This window comes from Hippopotamus amphibius, chromosome 9, assembly GCF_030028045.1.
Source record: "Hippopotamus amphibius kiboko isolate mHipAmp2 chromosome 9, mHipAmp2.hap2, whole genome shotgun sequence".
Classification (NCBI taxonomy): Eukaryota; Metazoa; Chordata; class Mammalia; order Artiodactyla; family Hippopotamidae; genus Hippopotamus; species Hippopotamus amphibius.
Genome location: NC_080194.1, coordinates 55,869,644 through 55,895,090, shown reverse-complemented (window position 1 = coordinate 55,895,090; position 25,447 = coordinate 55,869,644). Strand labels below are relative to the sequence as shown.

Genomic DNA, 25,447 nt, shown 5'->3' with positions numbered 1-25,447 from the left:
TCACACACACACTTTACTGTCTTCAGGTTTCATTTATGTTATTTTATAGATGAAAAAATTGTAGCACAGACTATAACTTGACCAAAGGAAGTAGTAAAGAATTCCATGTACATTCTAAATCTATCTCTTTTATAACAAAAGTACACTGTGCCTCAAGAAAAAGTCTACTATCCTGGTTCATGAAATTATTATAAAAATCTGAAATCAAAGTGCAGGAGGTACTCTCCTTTAAAGGAGTATTTCTCAAGCTGTTGCCCAACACCCAGGAGGATATTAAAATTAAGAAACAAGGGAAAATTCTCCCCCAGTAATCATGTGGTAAGTATTATGGAATTTTCATCTATCCCCAGCCACAGTCTGTCTCTTCATTAATGCCTTACATACTATTTACCCCATTTAATTAATCTGGTCCCAACTTGCGTCCTATGATCTACATCTCTCCTTTCCTCTTGCTTCCTCAACTTTCTAGATAACTGTTCAGGTAAGAACAGTTTCTTACTATTTTCAGAAATAAAAGAAAGGTTTAATTAAGAGATGTTTAAAATATATTTAAGTGCTATAATAAAAAATGTACAATGAATTCTTAAGTTTATAGAGGTGGTACTCAACCAAGAAATTTGGATACTGCCTTTAACTCATCCCTCTCCCTCACCCTCTACTTCCAACCAATGACTAATTGTTATGATTTTTTTTTCTTCCAAAAGTGCAAGAAAAAAGTTTGCTCACTTCTCTCAATCCTCACCATCACTTCCTTAATTCAGGCCATTACCACTTCCCTTCTGTCCCTCTGCAATCCATTCTCCACACTGCCTCAAAATTCTTTTAAGATGCAAAAGTTATCATGTCATTCTTCTGCCTAAAAACTATCAATGGCTACCTATTCCTTTCCACATAAAGTACAGAACCCTTTACGGGACCTGGCAAAGAGCTTCACACTCCTGCTTTCCCCAGACTGGTCTCAGGCCCCTCTACACTCTAGTCTAGCCTATACCAAACACCTTCAGCTTGCAGATGGCTGCACCTTCTCTAACCGGAGCACCTGTTCTATTATTCACAGTATTCATCACTGTATATTTTGATTGTTAGTTTACTTCTCTGAATCCTCCTTTAAAAATATGTTCTTGGGGGAGTCAGAATTGTGTCTTTCTGCTTTAGCCACTAGCATATAGTATGTGCTACATGAATTTGATCAATGAATGAATAAATCAATTAACCACAAGGAAGCTTCTACAAGAAGCAAAATTAGCTTATGAAGTTTTCTTAGAAAATATGCAGTCAAAGCTGAGAGGGTCAGATCTCCTGAGACCCTAGTGTACCACCTCGCACACAGGTGCGAGAGAGATGAGGTAAGTCTCATCTCTCGTCTCATCTCTCTCTCACTGCCTTCCCATATCCTTGAAAAATCACTACCAGGGAGAACTATTGTTACCATTGAGATTGTGTCATAGTCTTCAGAAAAATGGCTCAGTGGGAGTAGAATCATTGACTGAAATTACCTTAACGGCTGTTGTCCTCCTCATTCTTAGAGAAGCTGACACACCTATCTCCACTAAAGGAATTGCCTTCCAAGCAGAAAACAGGAGTTGGCTAGTCAGCACATACTTTCTTTGTAGACAGTGCTAAAGATATACCGACAACTGCTGATCTATGACGTACATCTCTCTACTCTCCATGCAAATCACTGCCGTGCAAATATATCCATTTGAAAGAGTCAATTTACAACCAAATTAACTGGATTATAGCTTTCCTTAGTTACTTACATTCCAGTTCTGAGGATAAATTCTGTTCTCCTTTACTGCACTTGAGTGTTAAGCAAGATATCTACCATATGATTATTTCTATAGAAGACCATGTTCAGTTTCTATATACTGATTTTTACGATTTTAGCAACTTGATGATTCCTCTTGACCTTATCCTCAAATTTCAGGATCCTCTGTACAATCACTACATGTGTCAAGAGAAAACTAAAGAAATACTCTCCTATATAACAAATTTAAATGGTTATTAACAGTTTTGCCCATTTAAAAAAATATATAATCTAATTTCTTTACACTATAATGTGTAGGTCTACAAATTTAATGCGGCTTGCCTTTTGTGTTTCAGTGGCAGCACACAAAAAAGCCAACCAATCATGATTTCTGTTTAGAGCTTTACAATGTAGTAAATACAATAATAATCATTTGGAGAGATTTCTATGGTTTATAATGTGCCTTCCTGTATATCACTAATCCTTCAAACAATCCTATAAGGCAGTTCCTATCACCAAGTGAAAAATAAAGGCACTGTGACATAAACAACTCACTCAAGCGCACATACCTTAGTGTGAGCGCTACACAAATGCCAGAGCTAGGATTCAAAACTGAGTCTTCCGAAGGCTCTGGAATGAGACTGTGGGGACAGCTGCACAACCTTATGAATATGTTAAAAAAAACAGTGCATTGTACACTTCAAAGTAGAAAATTTTATGGTATATGAATTATATCTCAATTGTAATGAAAAAAAGAATTGAGAAGCCTATGTGTTTTGAGATGGTATAATCTCCAAAATATATGAGATGAAAAGGAAACGTACAATGTGCACAGAATGCTATTATTTGCTTTAAAAATACTGCATGCACATTATACAAGCTGTGTAGCATAAAAGCTCTGAAAGGATATACAGGTAATGAGTAACATTATTTCCTAAAAGGAGAGGAAGTGGGATGGCTGGGGAACAATACTGACTGGAAGGGAAACCTTCCTTGAGTACACCCTTTTATACCTTTTGAATTTTTTTTTTAATTTTATTTATTTATTTATTATTTTTTGGGGGGTACACCAAGTTCAATCAACTGTTTTTATACACATATCCCCGTATTCCCTCCCTTTATACCTTTTGAATTTTATACAGTGTTAAGTATTACCACATCCAATTTAATTTTTCTTTAAGAACTTTTATTGAGATACAACTGACATACAATAATAAATTTAAAGTGTACAATTTGATATTTTTTCTCTAAGAACTTCTATTGAGCAATTTTTTTTTAATTTAAAAGAAGAAAAAAGGAATACTCTGATGCTTTATCTTTAGTTTTTAACATTTATATTAAGAGATTACCATGAACAGCAAAGGAAAAACAACTAAAATGAAAAGGCACTCTATGGAATTGGAGAAAATATCTGTAAACCATATATCCGATAAAGGGTTAATATCCAAAATATATAAAGAATTTAAAACAACAAAAAATCTGATTAAAAATGAGCAAAGGATCTGAAGAAACATTTCTCCAAAGACATACAAATGGCCAGCAAACACATGAAAAGATGCTCAACACATCACTAAATGTCAGAGAAATGCAAATCAAAACTACGAGACATCATCTCACACCTGTTAATATGGCTAATCATCAAAAAAAACAACCATTGGCGAGAATGTGCACTGTTGGTAGGGAACAGTATGGTGGTTCCTCAAAAAATGAAAAATAGAACTACTCTATGATCCAGCAATTCCACTTCTGAGTATTTATTCAAAGAAAACGAAAACACTAACTCAAAAAGATACATGCTTCCCCTTGTTCATTGTACCATTACTTACAATAGTCAAGATGTGGACACAACATTAAGTGCCCACTAATGAATGAATAAAGAAAATGCATGCATATATATATAGAGAGAGAGAGATCTATACATAATGGAATTTTATTCAGCCTTAAAAAAATGAAATCTTGCCACTTGTGACAAGATGGATGGAACTTTAGGGCACAATGTTAAGTGAAATAAGACAGAGAAAAGCAAATATTGTATGATGATCTCACTTATGTGTAGCATCTTAAAAAAAAATTATCAAGTAAAAAAGTAAGTCACATGGATATAATGTATAGTATGGTAACTATAGTTAATACTGAATTGTACATTTGAAAGCTGAGAAGAGAATAAATCTTGAAAGATCTCAACATGTGGAAAAAAATTCTGTAACTGTTTTTGGTGACACAGTCTAGATGTTAACTATACTTACTGTGCTGATCATTTCACAATATATATAAATATCAAATCATTATGTTGTACACCTGAAACTAATCTAATGTCGTGTGTCAATTATACCTCAATGAAAAGAAGGAAACAAACAGAAAAAAGATTATCTTGATTTTCTTCAGTAATAAACTTAAATAAAAAAAAAAAAACTGAGTCTTCTAATGACACCAAATAGTGTCCTCTCCGCCAGACTTTCAGAGACAAAGTATCTAACTGTGCAGTAAAAAGTCAATAAATTAATCTAGTAACTCAAAGACCATAAAGTATCTTATCATTCAATGTAGAGTTCAATGCTGTATTCTGATTAGCACATTTCCTAATCTCATAATTCTCTTTCTGAATACGTATAAGCTGTTCATTTACTCTTATTTTTAATTGGAATATAGTTGATTAACAATATTGTATTAGTTTCAGATATACAGCAAAATGATTCAGTGACATATGTTTTTTCTGATTTTTTTCCATTATAGGTTATTACAAGATATCGAATATAGGTTCCTGTACTATACAGTAAATCACTGTTGTTTATCTATTTTAAATACAGTGGTATGTATCTGTTAATCCCATCCTCCTAATTTATCCCTCCCCCACCTCTTTCCCCCTTGGTAACCATGAGTTTATTTCCTATGTCTGTGAATCTGTTTCTGTTTTGTAAATAAGTTCATCTGCATTACTTTTTTAGATTCCACATATAAGTGACATCATATATTTGTCTTTCCCTGCCTGGCTTACTTCACTCAGTATGATAATCTCTAGGTCCACTCATGTTGCTGCAAATGGCAACATTTCATTTTTTTTTATGGTTGAGGAATATTCCATTGTATATATACCACATCTTCTTTATCCATCAGTCAAAGGACACTTAAGTTGCTTCCATGCCTCAGCTATTGTAAATAGTGCTGCTATGAACACTGGGGTGCAGGTATCTTTTTGAATTAGAATTTTCATCTTTTCTAGATCACATGGTAACTCTATTTTTAGTTTTTTAAGGAACCTCCAGACTGCCTTCCATAGTGACTACATCAATTTACATTCCCACAAAAAGTGTGAGAAGGTTCCCTTTTCTCTACACCCTCTCCAGCACTTATTATTTGTAGACTTTTTGATGATGGCCATTCTGACCAGTATGAGGTGATACTTCATTATAGTTTTGATTTGCATTTCTCATAATTAACAATGTTGAGCATCTTTTCATGTGCTTTTGGCCATCTGCATGTCTTCTTTGGAGAAATGTCTATTTAGGTCTTCTGCCCATTTTTTGATTGGGTTGTTTGCTTTTTTGCACTCACTCTTTAACTTATTCTTTTTCATATTAATTTGTTTCTTTTCTCTGGACACAGTTATCTCATTTGCTTTCTAAAGTTCTATGTTGAATGCTACTAAAACACACAGCAATTTCTGACCAGATTCCCAAAGAATATTCTTCATTTTTACAATTTCACAGACATTTGTCAGATTTTCTGATTGCTTTGCCACATAATTCTGACACTGGATTTTTGGATTAGCAAAAATTCTGCAATGTTACTTGTAGACACTTGGTTTTTAAAAGTTAATCCATTTATGTTGTATTCTGCTTCATGTTTTGCCAGCTGATGGTTTTATAACTTAATGAGGAATTTAAAATTTTACTTGCCACATGTGGTTGAGCAACAAAATCAGTTTCAAACCATTTGGATATCTTTAGTTCTCTAGTGATGGGTTTTTATTCTTCCTGGCTTTCTGAAACAAACCTAAAAACTTAGATGCTTTATAGTAATTGAAATGCAATGTTTAAAATCTAAATACAAAAATCACAGCTTAATGGTTTTCATATTTGAACTCTAGAAAAATTTAAATATCAAATCTAATAATTACCAAGAAACAACCAACATGCCTGAAAATTTCTCAAGAAAGCACAGTGAATATGTGGAAAGTTAAAAATAAAGACTATTTTAAGTAGAGTTGAAGTAATGCAGTATAGGAACTGTTTGGGAAGTGGTATACTGAGGAAGAATAAGGAGAATGATACATCATAACATAGATTTCAAGACTGAATTCTGCTTTAATCTCTTACTGTGGTGAACCACACTATTAGGTTTTCTAATATTAAGCAAACTCATCTTAGTCATTAAGCATTATCTCTTTTGTATACTAACAGATTAGATTTGTTAACATTTTATGAAGAAGTACCTTCTCTGTGAAAATATAAAACTTCCAAAATTTTATGTGGAGCTAAATTATAAGCACTAGAATTATTAGGGAAATTTTTCAGAATGAAATTATAGGATATCCAAAAAGAAAAATCTGAGTGAATAAGAATGACATGTAAGAATATTAAAACGTAAATATACTTACAATTTTATTTTTTAAATTATTAAACATTTTTTAAATAAACTGATTTACTTTTAAACTCTTAGATAAGTAAAGATTCGTAAAAGATCACTGGCATAGCCTGAAGAGCTATTTAAAGAACTTGAAAGGCAACCAAAAACAAAAAATCAAGATTAGCCTTCATTAAACAACAATAAAAATCACAAAACTATATAAAGCTGCTCACTTCTATCCATGAAGGTTTTGTTGTAATGAAAAGAACATAGAATATTAAAATTAAAAAAAAGAAAATTACTCACCTGCCTTCTATACTCTAAAAGAGAGTCATATAGCTTCCACCCATTATCAGGGAATACTTCTTTGTACTCAAAAGCAAAAAGAGGCTACAAAAAGTAAACAGTTAATAGCTAAAAAAGACTTTTAAGAAGGTAATGAATCAGAAATGTATCCTTATCATACCCCAAGTTTTCATTTACTTGCCTGTAAGGATATTTTGTATTAGTATCCTCCTTTATATTGCTGTTTTACTTTTGTTTTATAATTTTGAAAACTTACTGTTTTTTTTATATTTTTCAAACCCAGAAAAGCACAAAGGCCTGCCACCAAAGTTTATCAAAGGCTAACATATCCCCATGTTTCCTTCAGATATCTTTGGTAGCTGTTTTAGGTTTACCTCTAAATAATGAAAGACTAATTATTACATAAAAAAGACATCTGATATAATTAATTAGTTTGACATCACAGATATCATCAGTTAAGCAGCTTTAAAAACTATGCTACATTTTCTAAAACATACTGAATAAACTTTTTATTTTGGGGCATGCAATCTTTTTGCCAAAAAAGAAAATTTAACTTATCATTAATGTAGACAGAATGGCAGGAACAACTACGATGATAAACATTCAAACTTGAGTCAGAAGACCAGGGTTGATTCTAAATTTTACTCCTTACTAACTATACCACTGAGTCAATTGTTTACCTGCTCCTGGGTTCAACTTTAAAATATGGATAAACAATATTTAGCACCACAGGGCTACTGTGGAAATTAGATTATATAAAATAAATGAGGAAACTTAACACTGTTAATAGCACAGAGTAGAAACTCAGTTCTAAGTATTTATCCACACTTCCTTCCTAAAATTGCTAGACTTAATTCTCAGCTCTCAATTAAAATGGAGACTTCACATCCTAATGAAAACCACATGCAGCTTTTCACCATGGAAACACTCTGGATAGAGAGATCATATAATGATAGAATGTCAGTCTGCAGGAATGGACCTCAGAAATCAGCTAGTCCACCTTCTTCATTGTATACCTTAAAAACTAGTCCTATAGATTAAATTAAACTATATATCTGGCAAAGTGGGATTGTAAACAGAGAGATTCTAGATACCCTAGACAAGTTTCTTTACACTACACCAATAATTATAACACAGATTTTTCAAAGATAGGAAACCTCTTACCAGGTTATTAGAGACAGGAAATGCATATTTCATTAGATTCTCAAATATAGATCTTCTTGTTCGCCCCTCAGGTTTATGAGCAAACCGTAAATTCCGAATATCCTAGAAAAGTTAGGAGCCAAGTCATCTACCGTTGTTTGTTCACTTTTTATTTAATGAACAAATAAGGCACCTTGGAACTATCTTGTAAAATATTAAGGTCTGTGAATGTGGGACACAAAAATAAATCGGACAACAGCCCCTGGAGGCAGGGAAATTACAACGCCCTATTGAAAGAAACAAAAATAAACATAAGGCATTCCAATACAAGGTGGAATTCAGAGGACAGAAAATTTCCCTCTGCTTATAAACTCAAGATAGGCCAGTGAAGGAGGCAGCATCTGATGTAGGCACTGGATATTAGAAATATTATACCTGAAGTCATGATATTACATGACTGATATACACTGTTAACATTATTTTCTTTCCCTGTGAAAGCCCATTTTCTGTTATGAATTTCCCTATTAAAAACCTGATTAGCAGGACTTCCCAGGTTGTGCAGTGGTTAAGAATCCACCAGCCAATGCAGTGGACATGGGTTTTCTCCCTGGGCCGGGAAGATTCCACATGTGCAGAGCAACTAAGCCCGAGAACCATAACTACTGAGCCTATGTTTTAGAGCCCGCCAGCCACAACTACTGAGCCCCCACGTGCCACAACTACTGAAGCCCGTGCACCTAGAACCCACGCTCTGCAACAAGAGAAGCTACCGCAACGAAAAAACGCGCCCCACAGGGAAGAGCAGCCCTTGCTCACCGCAACTAGAATAAGCCCATGCACAGCAACAAAGACCAAATGCAGCCAATAAAAAATTAATTTTTTTTAAAAAACCTGATTAGCTGTTGTTATACTTCATAAGTACCTTCATTCCCATTATCCTTGGTGATCATTTCCCTATTTATAATCCCTTGCCAGGACTCATTTCCATTGGATCTTCAATTCATAAGTCTCCTGCTACTAGACTGATAGAACCAAACTCTGTCTAAAGGTCTTCCTCCACTCCACGTCCCAAGTTCTTCAACCACCTACTAGCAAAAACACTGAAGTTTGATTGATACCATCCAGGCTCTCAAAGGCAGATCTAATGACCAAAGCTCCCTTCCCATATTTGTTCTCAATCAGTTTTCTATGCTCAGGCTGGATGTAGATATTCATGTTCCAATTTACTGAGATTTTAACAGCACTAAGAAAAAACTGGGATTAACAAGACTGTTCATTTTATTTAAGTGTATTGATCTAGACAGAATTCAAAATAGCTTTATTACACTGCATTCTATAAAACTGAGCACAAAGACACCCCACTACAATGCACCTACAGAACATGACAAGTAGAACATTTTATTACAAATGATCCAAAATTAGAATGCCAGCTCTAGCATCTTTTAAAACAAACATGTGTGGGAACCTAAGCTGATATTTTGTTTTTCTTCAGTAAATATTTTTACAACTAATAGAGATGTTCATAATCACTCTGTTAAACACAGAACTCTCCAAAAGTACCACGGCAGGGGCCCTACAAATGTTTGAGTTTATTAATAATGGTCTTGTTCTATGAAAAAGGTTATATTTAAAATGACCAAAATTTCAAAGTCACCCTTTTCATGTCCTCTTATATCCCATCTCTACTTACTCTCAGACCAGGGAAGAATAATCAGGCGACAATGTGCCTGTCACATGGCTGACAGCTACTGTACTCTTAGAGCCCTTCCAAGTGTAATGGAAAAGCATACAAATAATTACTAAGTCATTAGCTTTAATACTAGATTCATAAAACTTCTAAGATTGGCATAAGAAATGATCTTGGAAGTTAGGCATGTGCTGTTGCTTTTACTTTTCTGGCACTCACAGAAGAGCAAAAGAAAGGAAAAAGATAATCTAGAAGAGGTGAGATGTACATAGGTGTTAATTAGGCCACAGTAAGCAGAACAGTGACCTTATAAGTGGCAGTAGTATTAAATATTTATGACTGAAATGTTAAGATTATAACAATCTTAAGTCGCATTCAAGTACCAATGTATTTAAGGAATATCAGTTAGATAAGAAAATAAAGAAGGTCTATAACACGAAGTTTTCCCCACCACTGTTTCAGAAGCAGAAAAATTATGAGAACTAGAAAAAGGAAAGATAGGTGAATATATCATAATCCGTTCTTCCACTACAAAGTACTAAGAGTCTTAACTGCTCAGAGCCTTATATTTCTAATTTGCAAATTAAAGGTAATAATGTATATCATGCCTATTTCAAGATTTTTATGAGGCTCAAAAATGAAGTAGTGAACGTGAGAGTACTCTGTGTTGAGTTCAAAAAATTTAAGTCTAATTCACGATGGATCACATTTTCATTACCCCTAAATGTTTTCTTGTACTAGAATGATGCTCCTAGCATGAAATCTATTTGACGTTTTGGAAACCAGTTTCTAAACACAGGCTCTATTTAAAAGAAAGCTTTTCAAACAAACAAAAAAATTGTATTACAACATTTACCTTGCACACAGTTTCAAGCCCGTAAGAATTTTCACCTCGACTAGAAGCACCACCAATTTTTTCTACTCTGCTTATAACACCAAGAGAAGCATCTAAAACAAATGGAGGATCCTAAAGGAAGAGGAAAAACATTAGAGCTGAGCAACTGATACTGTACAAATAGAGCAGAGAAAAATATTCATTAGAAACGCTTTAAATAAAAATGATCAAAGATGAACAAACAACACACAGATGTACATGTAAAAATTTAACCCAAGAAGTCTTACCCGTTCCATGCTTTTGAAATACAACCTGTAATTCGTAACAGTCAGAGTTCCTCGTACAGCACCAGTGAATGGACATATGTAAGTTACATCTTTGGCTGAAAAGGAAGAGCCCACAATTTACTATATATTGTGCACTATTAAAAACTGCACTCTCAGCTTTTCACAAATAAAATTTTAAAGGATTCTGATTGCTAGTCTAAATTATGAAGGAAAATCACAGAATCAGTGATTCAAAGAGACCTCGGAAGCCAAATCCAAGCTTCTAACCATGGACTAATCTGGGGAAGGAATGTAAAATAAATGGGAAGGACTGAAGAAGCAGAGGGACATCCTTTACCCCGAGACAGCCACAAGGAAACAAAGATGGCCACTCTCCCCGAAGGACAGAATAGGTGTGGCAGTTGGAGTAGTGAGTGGAGGAGTAGTGGTAAAGGTGGGAAGAACTGTAAATGTCTCAAGTCACAGTCACCAATCATCTAATCATAGTTCCTAGATCATCTCCCCAACCTGCTGGCCTTCTTCTGGCCACAGTCTAGTGTGTCAACACTCCTGTAAATATACAATACCTAAAACATAGTGCCAAAAATTCCCGATCTGATTATATTTATGGGGAAAACATAGGGGAAACAAAATGTATAAAAAAACATAATTTCTTAGAAAAATAACAGTATAATAAGAGGGTATTATATTCCTGACCAAGAAACTAGATGTCAAACTGTGCAGAGAAATAATCACAAGCATTGTTTAATTAAATGATAAATGATGAATCTATACAGTATTATTGCTTTTTAAAACATGTATTAATTAAGCAGGGTAACTCAGACACCACTAGCTCAAAATAATACGAGCGTGAGTCAAAAATTATCCACACTCCAGTTATAGTAAAACTTCCATAAATTCTACAGCCAGAGTGTGGATAATTTTTGACTCACTCTCGTATTTAATATGGTAGAGTTCGTATGCCCAATACAAAGGTTTTTTATATCTTAAAATATTCATAAATCCCTGCTATGTCATTATTGCAGCAAATCAATAGATAAAGGAATATCTTCATTCTTTCAAGAAACTAAGGCACAATTACGAGCAAAAAATTTCTAAGAACCTTTCAAGGGGCTTCTGGGAAAACTTAGGAACACGAAATATGTTTAATAAGGTATTGCAACTTCCTGACTTTGCTTTCTATTCTTCACTTTGGAGGGCTGACCGCTCTATATGGAATGTGAAATGAGACTGATCTTCTAACAAACATTTCTAACCTTCAAAATAGCTCCCTTGGGAATGTTCAAGTATGAGCTACATTTTTTAAATCATTGTTTCCAATACATTTCCAATGTTTCATTTAGAGGGAACCTATTCAAATTAAATAAACCCATCATTCTAGAAAGACACACAAACTTGCCTTGCATACATTTTCTTGCCCTTATGAATTTTTACCTCAACTGGGAAAACTTTATTCACTGTGACTAAAAACATTTCTGGATTCTTTCCAGAGCCAATTTTCTTCACTCATACAAGGAAATCAATCTTATTATTTTATATGCTACTACAGGATAAGTCCCTCATAGTCCCAGTCCAAAGTTTCTGTTACGATTTCCCTTTTATTCTAAAATCATGAAATACTATACATGAAAGTGCTTCCAAAATTAAAAGTACTCTGCCAAATATTGGGTTGGCCAAAAAGTTCGTTTGGGTAATGAATACATTGTTCAATAACGTTCTTGGTGAAAATGAAAAATGTCTTTTTTACTTAAAACCGAACGAACTTGAAACATTTACCTTTTAACAAATTTTTTTTTTTAAAGTAAAACGAACTTTTACTTAAAACCGCACACAAGGGTTTACAGCTATGTTACTATTAACATTATTAGGCTCCACTTTGTTCTGTCCCTTTTATCCTTTCTCCTCAGGTTGGTGGCAGCAAAGTCACTCTGAAGAGAGGATTTATGCCTAGCAGGGTTTGTACCAAGTCGGAGAGACTGTGACTAGGAATCTAAACCAGAGCAAATGACAATAGTAACAACAAGCACTGACAGCCTAGAACTTCAGAACTGATCAAATACTTTTTACCTGAGTACCTTCCTTAACCTTCAAAACAACCTTTAAAATATAAGACCTCTAATTACCTACAATTTTTAGATGAGAATACCAGGGCTCAGAGAAGTAAAACAAATTGTCCAATGTTTCAGAACGAGTAACTGCTAAGATGAGGGCTTGAATGCAGTTCCTATGACTGCAAATTCAAATTTCCTTCCACCACATCATGCAAAGCTAAGCCACTCAAGTAGCACAATCTGTCTCCTGTGTTAAAGAGCGAAATACTGTAGTCTGGGCCCCCCTCTACTGCTGATGTGTGCAGGCCACAATACCCTGAGACTGCTGCTGCTACTGTTAAAGCATTCTGTTGATGTTTCTCACACTAACTTTTAAAAAACATCGAAACTGCAGATGTACATTAGACCAACTAAGAATGTCTTTTCTATATGAATACACTCAAGGTTACTCTAGCCTTATACTTTATAGTACAATTATCTTTTTGAACAATATTCAAGTCTATACAGATGATTTTTAATCAGAATATTTTATTTAATAAATTAGGTATTCCTCTAAATTTTGGAATACTAATACTGCCTAGTGGTACCAAAAGAGCTTAAATTTACTAATCCTTTCAAATTTTCCCTGAACTCACAAAGAATCCATAATAGTTTCTATGAGATACACCAAAATAACTTTGAGAACACATATTTATAAGGATATAAAATATATACAAATAAATGTAATATATGAGAGCACACAATCTGCGCAGAGAGGCACAAAAACATACTCTTAAGTAATACAAAGAAGGCAAGTCCACTAAGCTATGGGATCAGAGAAGGTTCAAGGGACACAGGCATGTGAGTTGTGCCCCGATGGCTGGTATCCTTTAGATGGGTAGAGATATTGACACAGCACTCAATGCAGAGAGAACCTAAACTAAAACACAGAAGTGGGAAAGTAAAGTAACTATTTGGACAAAGGTGAGTATATAGTCTGGATCTCTCTAATTTATATTGTATCACATTCTTTTCATTCCTTCTCAGTTTCCCTCCTTGACTCCTCTTCTACCATATAATTGTAAAATGTTTGCCAAAGCTATGTTCTTGGCCCTCTTTTTACTCCATACACTCTCTGGGTTATTTTCCTCCTTTTATTTTCAACTAATATCCATATTCTGATGATGCCAAAATATGGACTTTCAGCCCTGATCTCTCTCCTAAGTGTCCAGCCCTGATCTCTCTCCTAAACTCCTAAAAGTTCCTATAGGTACCTGAAACTCAATGTACATAAATATTATAGCAAGGGCTCAAGAAAATGAGAGAAAAAGATAACATTCAAGAAAATTTTAGAGATTAAATCTGGATCTGGTAACTGACTGAATGTCAGAATTTAGAAAAAAAAAAAAGCAGCTGAGGATGACTCCCAGATTTCTGCCTTGAGTGAACGGACAACCAGTGTTAATATTAACTGAGGGGAAGAATAAAAGAAAAGGAGTAAATTTAGAGATAAAGGTGATGACAGTTCTGGAGATGCTAGGTATAAGGGATATCTACAGAATATCCAAGGGCATGTGTCTAAGACACAGGCATTTGTTTATACGACAGAGGTTCACACTAGAAGTAACAAATTTTGGAGCCATCAGTAAACATACGGTAGGTAAAGCTACTAATTTAGATATGACCAACTAAAAAGAGCAAATAGGAGAGAAAAGGGAAATGAGCCAACGATGAAGTCCTAAATGGAGTGCTGCTATCTGAAGGAGAAGACAACAAAAGAGAATGAGTGGTTAACTTGAAAATCTTTTATAAGGTCATTTATCACAGTGGCAATAGCATATGCTTTAGGCTCAGAAGAGGGAAACTATTGTCACAATGCTAGCTATAACTTTACTAGCTAGGTAGTCTCTCTATGCCTTCATTTCTTCATCTACAAAATGGTATTAATACCCTTCTCAAAGGTCACCGTGAAGATGATTAAATGAGACAGTAAGCACTCAATAATGATAACTACTGTTATGATATAATATTCAGTGTTGATAATACATAACACCTAGCTTAGTAATAAGTAGCTCAGCAGAACAAGCTTAGGATACCTGAGGTGAGTAAGGGGAAAAAAGGAACAGGGAGGTATTCAATCAAGAGTTAATAGCAAGAAGAGAGAAATGCTAAGTGTAAAGGAACTAAACGTACCGTAGGCAAGAACAACACATTTAGGGGACAGGTCCCCTTTGGCTTGCTTATTTTTACCCAAGGAAATGACATGTGGCCAGGGGAAATTAGGCTTTTATGAAGTTATTTTTAAAATTATGATTGATAATAAAATGAAAGGTGGTATTCACTTTGACCAAGAAACCATTTACTGTATTCTCCTATATATTACTTTATTTTTCAAAAGCTATGAGTATTTTTCTAATGGCTGAATAATATTCCATTGTGTATATATATAAATATACCACATCTTTTTTTCAATCATCTTACGTTAGTTCTTTACAGGGTTCTTTTATGAACACAACCACACAATTTTTTTCTTTTTTTTTTAATTGAAGTATAGTCGCTGTACAGTATAAGTTACAGGTGTACAATATGGTGATTCACAATTTTTAAAGGTTATATTCCATTTATAATTGCTATAAAATGTTGCCAGTATTCCCTGTGCTATACAATACATCCTTGTAGTTTATTTTATACCTAATAGTTTGTACCTCTTAATCCCCTACCCCTAAATTACCCCTCCCCCCTTCCCTTTCCCCACTGGTGACCACTAGCTTGTTCTCTTTATTGCATATATAAATGATATCATACAGTATTTGTCTTTCTTTGACTTATTTCATCTAGCATAATGACCTCCAAGTCTATCCATGTTGCTGCAAGTGGCAAAGTTTCATCCTTTTTATGGCTAATATCCCATTTTATACACACACACACACCCACCCCACGCCACCCCACATCTTCATCCATTCATCTATTGATGAACACTTCGGTTGCTTCCATATCTTGGCAACTATAAATAATGTTGCTATGAACACTGGGGTGCATGTATCTCTTTGAATCAGTGTTTTGGGGGTTTTTTTTGGGGGGGGGATATATACCCAGATGTGGAACTGCTGGGTCATATGGTTGTTCTATATATACCTCATCTTCTTTATCCATTCCTCTGTTAATAAATGGACACCTAAAAAAGAATGAAATCTTGCCATTTGCAAGAACATGAACAGACCTGGAGGGTATTATAATTAATGAAATAAGTCAGACAGAGAAAGATAAACACCATATGCTTTCACTTACATGTGGAATCAAAAAAACAAAACAAGGGAACAAATATAACAAAACAGAAACAGACTCGCAGATACAGAGAATAAACTAGTGGTTACTAGAGGGTAGAGGGGTGGGGAAAGGGGCAAAACAGGCAAAGCTGATTAAGAAGTATAAACTACCAATTGTAAAATAAGTAACTTACAAGGATATAATGTGCAGCACAGGGAGTATAGTCAATATTTTACAATACCTTTGCATGGTGTGTAATCTATAAAAATACCAAATTACTATGCTGTACACCTGGAACTAATACTGTAAGTCAACTATACTTCAATAAATAAATAAATATCTTAAAAAATTTTTAAAGCTATAGGCATTTTGTAGATTACCACACATATGAAACAAAGTAAAAGCATGAGGACAAAAAAATAGCTTAAAAGTGCATTTCCAGTTTCCAGTCCATACAATAAGTTAATGCTTAGTTACTTAGGTTGGACAAAGAAAGGCACCTACATGCAAACAGCTTGCTTTGCAGTGGAAATGAAATATACTTATCCAAAACTGACAAATTTATTCAGAGTAGGAAAAAAATAAAGAAGCAAAAAGAATGTATTTTAAGAAAAATTACTTGTACAAAGTGACAATTCAATTTTTTATCTATGCAACACACTATCTTACTGCAGTAATTCAAAATAATGAAATTTACTTGCATGAAATTCAGCAACAGTTTTACTTCAATGAAAGTAAAGCAAACCAGAAAAGCAGGGGAATATCATCCAGTCTGCATGTTTCCCAGTAGTCCAAATCCAAACACAACCAACAGGTCTAGACCTAGGCTTACAAAATACACTGGATGCTGGGAAACGTGGCAGTAATGAGCCTGCCAGACAGGGGGTGTCTAGGCAGTGAGCCTGTTCTCTGTACACTGAGAGTACTGAATAGTCTGTACAGTCACAAAGGAGGAGGAAATTTGACAAAAAATACCACTACAGACCCATGTCTTTAATATTTTCTCCTGGAAGTAAGGGTGGTTCTTCCATTTCTGCTAATTTGTTAGACTCCCTCAGGACCTGGATTGGAAAGGGGAGGAGAGAGCAAGAAAAGAAACATTTTTTACTCAAAGGTTAATTTTTTACTCAAATTTCAACTGAGTATGCTTGGTCTTATTTAAAGTTATAACGTTATACCACATATAATACTTTAAATCAAATTATAAAGACTACAATGTTGGCATGTATAACGTGAAATTGCTGTTTTTCTACAAAACATTTATTGAGTGCCTACTTTGTATAAGGTACTACACAAAACACTTTATGTTTTCTCACTGACTCCTACAACAGCTCTATAAGGGTAGGTATTATCATCCTCATTTTCTAGATGAGGAAAAAGAGGTCAGAATTAACTTGTTCAAGATCCTATAGCTAAAAAGTGTCAGAGCCTAGATGACTACAAAGTCCATTTTCTTTCCCTTAAGCCATGCTCAAGCACCTTAGTGCATTTAGACGTGGATGAAATCAAACTCTGATGTAGATTTAATGTTCAGAGAATTTGGAAATGATGCTGATAAAGAATCTTGTTGAAAAAGATGTTTAATAAATTAAAATCAAGCTCAACAATATTTATTGAGTAGTTACCTTATGAAGGATGTTACACTGGATTCCAAGAATGTAAAGATACAGAATCATGGTTTTCTAATGGATTTACAATGCAGAGACACCCCCCCACCCACGCATGCGCGGGCTAAATATATCCTGCTAACTACCAAAAGCCTCCCCTTTCACCTCTTTCACTGCCAAACAATAACCTTCACTGTCTCCAATTCTTTACTTCCCATTAATTTCTCAACCTTCTTCAATCTGGCTTTGCCACCTAACCCAACCCCTTCCAGGGAACCTGCGCTCTCCCCAATAACCTACTCATTATTAAAGACAGTGGGTATTTCTCAGTCTTTATTTCTATCTTTTAGCTACATTTGATACTATCTGCACTTGCCTGCTTCTTCAAAGCACACTCTCCTAGCTAAACTCTTCCTTCTCTGGCCATTCTTTTTCAATGACTGTTATATTCCCTTTTGTCAACCTTCCCTATTCCTCAGAGGTTTGTCCATTTCTCACTTTACTCACTTCCTGTTGATTTCATACCTTACCTATGTTACCTAACTTTAATCTACATTGTCAGCCAAGATTTTTCTAGGACTCTAGTTCCATACAACTGCTTAATGTTCCTCTCCACCTAGATGTCCCACAGACACTTTGAACTCAATAGATTTCAAACTGATCTGTTCCATACTTAGCAAGAGGCACTACCATCCATTTGGTTGTCCTAGCCAGTGTGGCGGGAGGGCCAAGCAGTGGTCTCTGTGAGCAGACTCGGGACTTCCACTTCAACTTAAATTTGTTTCATTAGTCTGAGAACCAATACCACTAGAAAAAAAGACTTTCAATGTTTTTTTAAGCTCTTTATTGGAATATAATTGCTTTATACTGCTGTGCCAGTTTTTGCTGTACAACAAAGCGAATCAGTTGTATTTATATATGTATATCTCCACATCCCCTCCTTCCCACAACTCCTTCCGACCTTCCCTATCCCAGCCCGCTAACTCATCACCCATCATCGAGTTGATCTCCGTGTTATGCAGCAGCTTCCCACTAGCTATCTATTTTACGTTTGGTAGTGTATATATGTCAATGCTACTCTCTCACTTCCTCCTGGCTTCCTCTTCGCCCCCCACACCCCACCCCCAGCCCTCATCCTCAAGTCCGTTCTCTACACCTGCATCTTTATTCTTGCCGTCACTGGGTTCATCAGCATCGTTTTTTTAGATTCCATATACATGAATTAGCATACAATATCTGTTTTTCTCTTTCTGGCTTACTTCACTCTGTATGACAGATTCTAGGTCCATTCACCTCACTACAAATAACAATTTCATTCCTTCTTATGGCTGAATAATATGCCATTGCATATATGTGCCACATCTTCTTTATCCATTCATCTGTTGATGGGCATTTAGGTTGCTTCCACATCCTGGCTATTATAAATAGTGCTGCGATGAACACTGTGGTACATGTTTCTTTTTGGATTATGGTTTTCTCTGGGTATATGCCCAGTAGTGGGATTGCTGGGCCATATGGTAGTTCTATTTGTAGTTTTTTAAGGAACCTCCAAACTGTTCTCCATAGTGGTTGTACCAATTTACATTCCCACCAACAGTGCAGAAGGGTTCCCTTTTCTCTGCACCTTCTCCAAGCAGTTATTGTTTTTTGATTTTTTGATGATGGCCATTCTGACCGGTGTGAGGTGATACCTCATTGTGGCTTTGACTTGCACTTCCCTAATGATTAGTGATGTTGAACATCTTTTCATGTTTGTTAGCCATCTGCATGTCTTCTTTGGAGAAATGTCTATTTAGGTCTTCTGCCCATTTGTGGATTGGGTTATTTGCTTTTTTGGTATTAAGCTGCATGAGCTGCTTGTATATTTTGGAGATTAATCCTTTGTCTGTTGCTTCGTTGGCAAATATTTTCTCCCATTCTGAGGGCTGTCTTCTTATCTTGTTTATGGTTTCTTTTGCTGTGCAGAAGCTTTTAAGTTTCATGAGGTCCCATTTGTTTATTCTTGATTTTATTCCCATGATTCTAGGAGGTGGGTCAAAAAGGATCTTGCTTTGATGGATGTCATAGAGTGTTCTGCCTATGTTTTCCTCTAGGAGTTTTATAGTGTCTGGCCTTACATGTAGGTCTTTAATCCATTTGGAGTTTATTTTTGTGTATGGTGTTAGGAAGTGTTCTAATTTCATTCTTTTACATGTAGCTGTCCAAATTTCCCAGCACCACTTATTGAAGAGGCTGTCTTTTTTCCATTGTATATTCCTGCCTCCTTTGTCAAAGATAAGGTGCCCATATGTGCGTGGGTTTATCCCTGGGCTCTCTAGTCTATTCCATTGATCTATATTTCTGTTTTTGTGCCAGTACCATACTGTCTTGATCACTGTGGCCTTGTAGTATAGTTTGAAGTCAGGGAGCCTGATTCCACCAACTCCATCTTTCCTTCTCAGGACTGCTTTGGCTATTCGGGGTCTTTTGCGTTTCCATAAAAATCGTAAAATTTCTTGTTCTAGTTCTGTGAAAAATACCATTGGTAATTTGATAGGGATTGCATTGACTCTGTCAACTGCTTTGGGTAGGATAGTCATTTTTACAATGTTGATTCTTCCAATCCAAGAACATGGTATGTCCTGCTATCTTCAATTTTTTTTAATAGCTTTTGACTTTTATTTCCTTCCATCCAAAAAGTAGACTCAGGATCCTCAAAAGAAGGTAAAAGAGAAAACAAGGCATTACCACTGTCTTAAAGGTCACCTTCTGCAAGCCGTCAAAACTGGGTTAGATATCTGCCATGCATGAGCTTCTATCTGGCACTTACCACACCACTCTAATTGCTTGTCTGTCTTCTTCCCTACCAGACTCCTAGAGAAGAGGTACCATAGCGTATACACTTTTGAATTCCCAATAAAAATCTAACATGAGGCACTCAGATAATTTTCAATTGTCTTGTAGCCACATTAAAAAAAGTAAAAAAAAAAAAGTAAAAAATTGATTTTAATAATATATTTTATTTAATCTAGTAAGTCAAAATTAGTCATTTTAACATGTAACAAATATTTTTAAGTATTAATAAGACATTTTATATTCTTTTATTAATACTAAGCCTTCAAAATCCAGAGTATGTTTTATACTTCTAGCACATCTCAACCAGACCAGTCACATTTCCAGTGCTCAACAGCCACCTGTCTAGTGGTGACCATATTGGGCAGTGCTAATCTAATGAATCTAATTGTTACTAATAATCAAGTCATTCCCTAGTTTAAGTTAGATGCTCAGGGAGAATTAGACAAAAGGGTTAGACATTACTGCCACAGCTCAATGCTCACCTAAGGCCAATAAAGGAAGAACTACAAAGAACAAATTACTTCTGTTCAATAAATTTGCAATCTAAACAAGTTCATACTTCAGAAAGTCACCTTAGTGCAATATCTAAAGAACTAAAATATACACACACATATATACTTTTTTAATATTCTACATTCTAAAACTCAAAAAAGGTTGTATTTTTGAATGGTATCGCTCAGTTCCTGACATAGTCTTTTACGTAGTCATAAAAGAAACTTAAGAAAAAAGGGAGCGAGAGAAGAAGGGAAGGAAGGAGAAAAGGCAGGCCTATGAAGATGCAGAAAAACAGGATAAAAACTCGCACAATGCAAATATATAGACTTCCTGGCCTCAAATCCTGACTGTGCTATGAGTCAGCTGGCTACGCTTACACAAGGTGTTCAACTTCTTTATGCCTCATTTTCTCCACCTATACAATGGTTATAATTATAGTATTCCACAGAAGGGTTGTTATAAATTGAATTAATACACTTAAAGCATTTATATCAGTGTTGACACAAAATATACAGTTAATGAATATTTTCTATTAATAATAATAGTAAAAATTTAGACTAACAAGATTGCCAGTATCTGGTAAGGATTTCTACTAATTATGAAAACAATTAGATCGAAAGATACAAATAATAACTAACACACAGTATACTGAAAAAATCAAACAAGACTACACATGTGAAAGATCACATAAAGGGTAGATGCTCTATCCTTTGCCCATTGTCTACCACTTGATTTGGAAATACAAAGATTATGTCACTTACAAAGCTAGGCACTAGTTCTCTACTGCACAGGTATACCTTCTTGTAGTTGCTATAGTGTTGTTCCCCATGATTTCCTCTCCTTCTGTATTTCTACATTCAGAAGGAAGCTACAAACCCCAGAAAATATGTGTGTTGTAGACAGGCGTGGAGAGAGGCAGTTCTGGCAGAGGCACAAGTGTATGATTAAGTATAATCTTCATAAGCAAAGCTTTGCAAAGTGAGAAAAGAAACAGGGAAATGCATGCAAGTGGTGCGTGCTGAGAACTGTAGACTCTCTTATACTCTCAGACTAGAATGTCAGAGAGCAAGACAATGAAGAGAAGCAAGATGGACAGCTTTGTTTGGAAAATCTACATCAGATTTTTAATAATAGGCATACACTGGAGGTTATACATGAACAACTCACTTTACAGCTCAAGATACAAAAAGGAACTCAAACAAGTGAACAAAGCAGGGTCAAAGTCAATCCAGACCCTTTGTTTATATTATAGGCAAACACTGATTCTGAACAAATCTATCCTTAATGAATCAGAAGAGAAAAAAAATTGGGCTTAGAAAAAAAGATTATTTGACAAGAAAAAGGAAGTATCAGCCTGAAGCTCAAAAAAAGGGCAGTCCTCTGAAAATAATTCCTATGAGTATTAGTAGAAACAATGCATAAGCTATTTGGCATACCCAAAAGGAAACCAGCCATATCCCCAAGGAAACAGAAACAGAAAGGAGACTGAAATTAAGAGAAATGGGTAAAATAAGGAATTACTACAAAAAAATTTAAATATAATAGAAATAAAATCTGTGCTGGAGTTAATAAAGAACTGAATGGATTATTCAGAAGACATCACTTATGTACAGCACAAACATGAAAAATCCTTTAAGAATTTGTAGAAAATAGACACACAAATCATGAGGGAAGATGATAACCAATAAAAGACTTGTTCCCTAAAGGAAAAAACCATAACAGGATAGAAGCAATAATCCAATATATAAGTGAAGAAAATACTTTTGAAATGAATAAAGATTTTGTAAATTTGCTGATCAAAACAGTTTACCATGTTCCACATAAAAATCAATGAAAACACACATACGGGTGCATCTTAGCAAAAATTTTTGAGCTATAATTAAAAGACAATCAAAATATAAATAAAAATGTTTAAGAAGAGAAAGAATTTATATACAAAAGCAAAATGAGGCTACCTTCATATTCCTCTGTAAAACTATATTCCAGAAGACAATAAGAAAATGTTATCAGATTCTTTTTTTTTTTTTTTTTTTTTTTTCCTGGATTTATTATTATTTTATTTTATTTTTTTTGGGGGGTACACCAGGTTCAATCAACTGTTTTTATACACATATCCCCATATTCCCTCCCTTCCTTGACGCCCCCCCCTCGATTCCCCCCCACCCTCCCTGCCCCAGTCCTCTAAGGCATCTTCCATCCTCGAGTTGGACTCCCTTTGTTATACAACAACTTCCCACTGACTATTTTACAGTTGGTAGTATATATATGTCTGTACTACTCTCCCGCTTCTTCTCAGTTTCCCCTTCACCCCCCGCCCCCTCCCATACCTCGAGTTCTCCAGTCCATTCCCTGTATCTGCTTCCCTGTTCTTGTCACTGAGTTCATCAGTACCATTTTTAGATTCCGTATATGTGAGTTAGCATACAATATTTGTCTTTCTCTTTCTGACTTACTTCACTCTGTATGACAGATTGTAGTTCTATCCACCTCATTACATATAGCTCCATCTCATCCCTTTTTAGAGCTGAGTAATATTCCATTGTATATATATGCCACATCTTCTGTATCCATTCATTTGTTGATGGGCATTTAGGTTGCTTCCATGTCCTGGCTATTGTAAAGAGTGCTGCAATAAACATTATGGTACAAGTTTCTTTTGGGATTATGGTTTTCTTTGGGTATATGCCCAGGAGTGGGATGACTGGATCATATGGTAGTTCTATTTGTAGTTTTTTAAGGAACCTCCAAATTGTTTTCCATAGTGGCTGTACCAACTTACAGTCCCACCAACAGTGCAGGAGAGTTCCCTTTTCTCCACACCCTCTCCAACATTTGTTGTTTCCAGACTTTGTGATGATGGCCATTCTGATTGGTGTGAGGTGATACCTCATTGTGGCTTTCACCTGCATTTCTCTGATGATGCGTGATGTTGAGCATCTTTTCATGTGTTTGTTGGCCATCTGTATGTCTTCTTTGGAGAAATGTCTATTTAGGTCTTCTGCCCATTTGTGGATTGGGTTATTTGCTTTTTTGGTATGAAGCTGCATGAGCTGCTTGTATATTTTGGAGGTTAATCCTTTGTCCGTTGTTTCATAGGCAATTATTTTTTCCCATTCTGAGGGTTGCCTTTTAGTCTTGTTTATGGTTTCTTTTGCTGTGCAAAAGCTTTTAAGTTTCATGAGGTCCCATTCGTTTATTCTTGATTTTATTTCCATGATTCTAGGAGGTGGGTCAAAAAGGATGTTGCTTTGATGTATGTCAAAGAGTGTTCTGCCTATGTTTTCCTCTAGGAGTTTGATAGTGCCTGGCCTTATATGTAGGTCTTTAATCCATTTGGAGTTTATTTTTGTGTATGGTGTTAGGAAGTGTTCTAATTTCATTCTTTTACATGTTGCTGTCCAATTTTCCCAGCACCACTTATTGAAGAGGCTGTCTTTTTTCCATTGTATACTCGTGCCTCCTTTGTCAAAGATAAGGTGCCCATATGTGTTTGGGCTTACTTCTGAGTTCTCTATTCTGTTCCATTGATCTTCCTTTCTATTTTTGTGCCAGTACCATACTGTCTTGATCACTATGGCCTTGTAGTATAGTTTGAAGTCAGGAAGCCTGATTCCACCAACTCCATTTTTCCTTCTCAAGATTGCTTTGGCTATTCGGGGTCTTTTGCGTTTCCATACAAATCGTAAGATTTCTTGCTCTAGTTCTGTGAAAAATGCCATTGGTAATCTGATCGGGATTGCATTGAATCTGTAAATTGCTTTGGGTAGTACAGTCATTTTCACGATGTTGATTCTTCCAATCCAGGAACATGGTATATCCCTCCATCTGTTTATGTCATCTTTGATTTCTTTCATCAATGTCTTAAAGTTTTCTGCATACAGATCTTTTGCCTCCTTAGGCAGGTTTATTCCTAGGTATTTTATTCTTTTGGTTGCAATGGTGAATGGGAGAGTTTCCTTCATTTCTCTTTCTGCTCTTCCGTTGTTAGTGTATAGGAATGCAAGAGATTTCTGTGCATTAATTTTGTATCCTGCTACTTTACTAAACTCATCAATGAGTGCTAGCAGTTTTCTGGTAGAGTCTTTAGGGTTTTCTATATATAGTATCATGTCATCTGCAAAGAGTGACAATTTTACTTCTTCTTTTCCAATTTGGATTCCTTTAATTTCTTTTTCTTCTCTGATTGCTGTGGCTAACACTTCCAAAACTATGTTGAATAACAGTGGTGAGAGTGGACACCCTTGTCTTGTTCCTGTTCTTAGAGGGAATTCTTCCAGTTTTTCTCCATTGAGAACAATGTTGGCTTTTGGTTTGTCATATATGGCTTTTATGATGTTGAGGTAATTTCCTTCTATGCCCATTTTCTGGAGAGCTTTTATCATAAATGGATGTTGAACTTTGTCAAAAGCTTTTTCTGCATCTATTGAAATGATCATATGGTTTTTATCCTTCAATTTGTTGATATGATGTATCACGTTGATTGATTTGCGTATATTGAAGAATCCTTGCATCCCAGGGATAAACCCCACTTGATCGTGGTGTATGATTTTTTTAATGTGCTGTTGCAGTCTGTTAGCTAGTATTTTGTTGAGGATTTTTGCATCTATATTCATCAGTGATATTGGTCTGTAGTTTTCTTTTT

General features: G+C 35.3%; 1 protein-coding gene across 6 annotated transcripts in view; it reads right to left on the bottom strand.

Annotated features, from left to right (window-relative positions):
- MTMR2 (myotubularin related protein 2) overlaps positions 1 to 25,447 on the bottom strand; it is a 119,845-nt gene that overhangs the window by 26,274 nt on the left and 68,124 nt on the right. For 5 of the 6 annotated variants that reach the window (XM_057748811.1, XM_057748806.1, XM_057748808.1 and 2 more), the window contains 5 exons: positions 16,854 to 16,929; positions 10,572 to 10,666; positions 10,306 to 10,416; positions 7,784 to 7,885; positions 6,620 to 6,703 (listed from right to left, as the gene is read on the bottom strand). In XM_057748811.1, coding sequence (XP_057604794.1) covers positions 6,620 to 6,703; positions 7,784 to 7,885; positions 10,306 to 10,416; positions 10,572 to 10,666; positions 16,854 to 16,929 — 468 coding nt within the window. The remainder of the gene's footprint in view (positions 1 to 6,619; positions 6,704 to 7,783; positions 7,886 to 10,305; positions 10,417 to 10,571; positions 10,667 to 16,853; positions 16,930 to 25,447) is intronic. The other variant, XM_057748807.1, reaches the window with a different exon arrangement.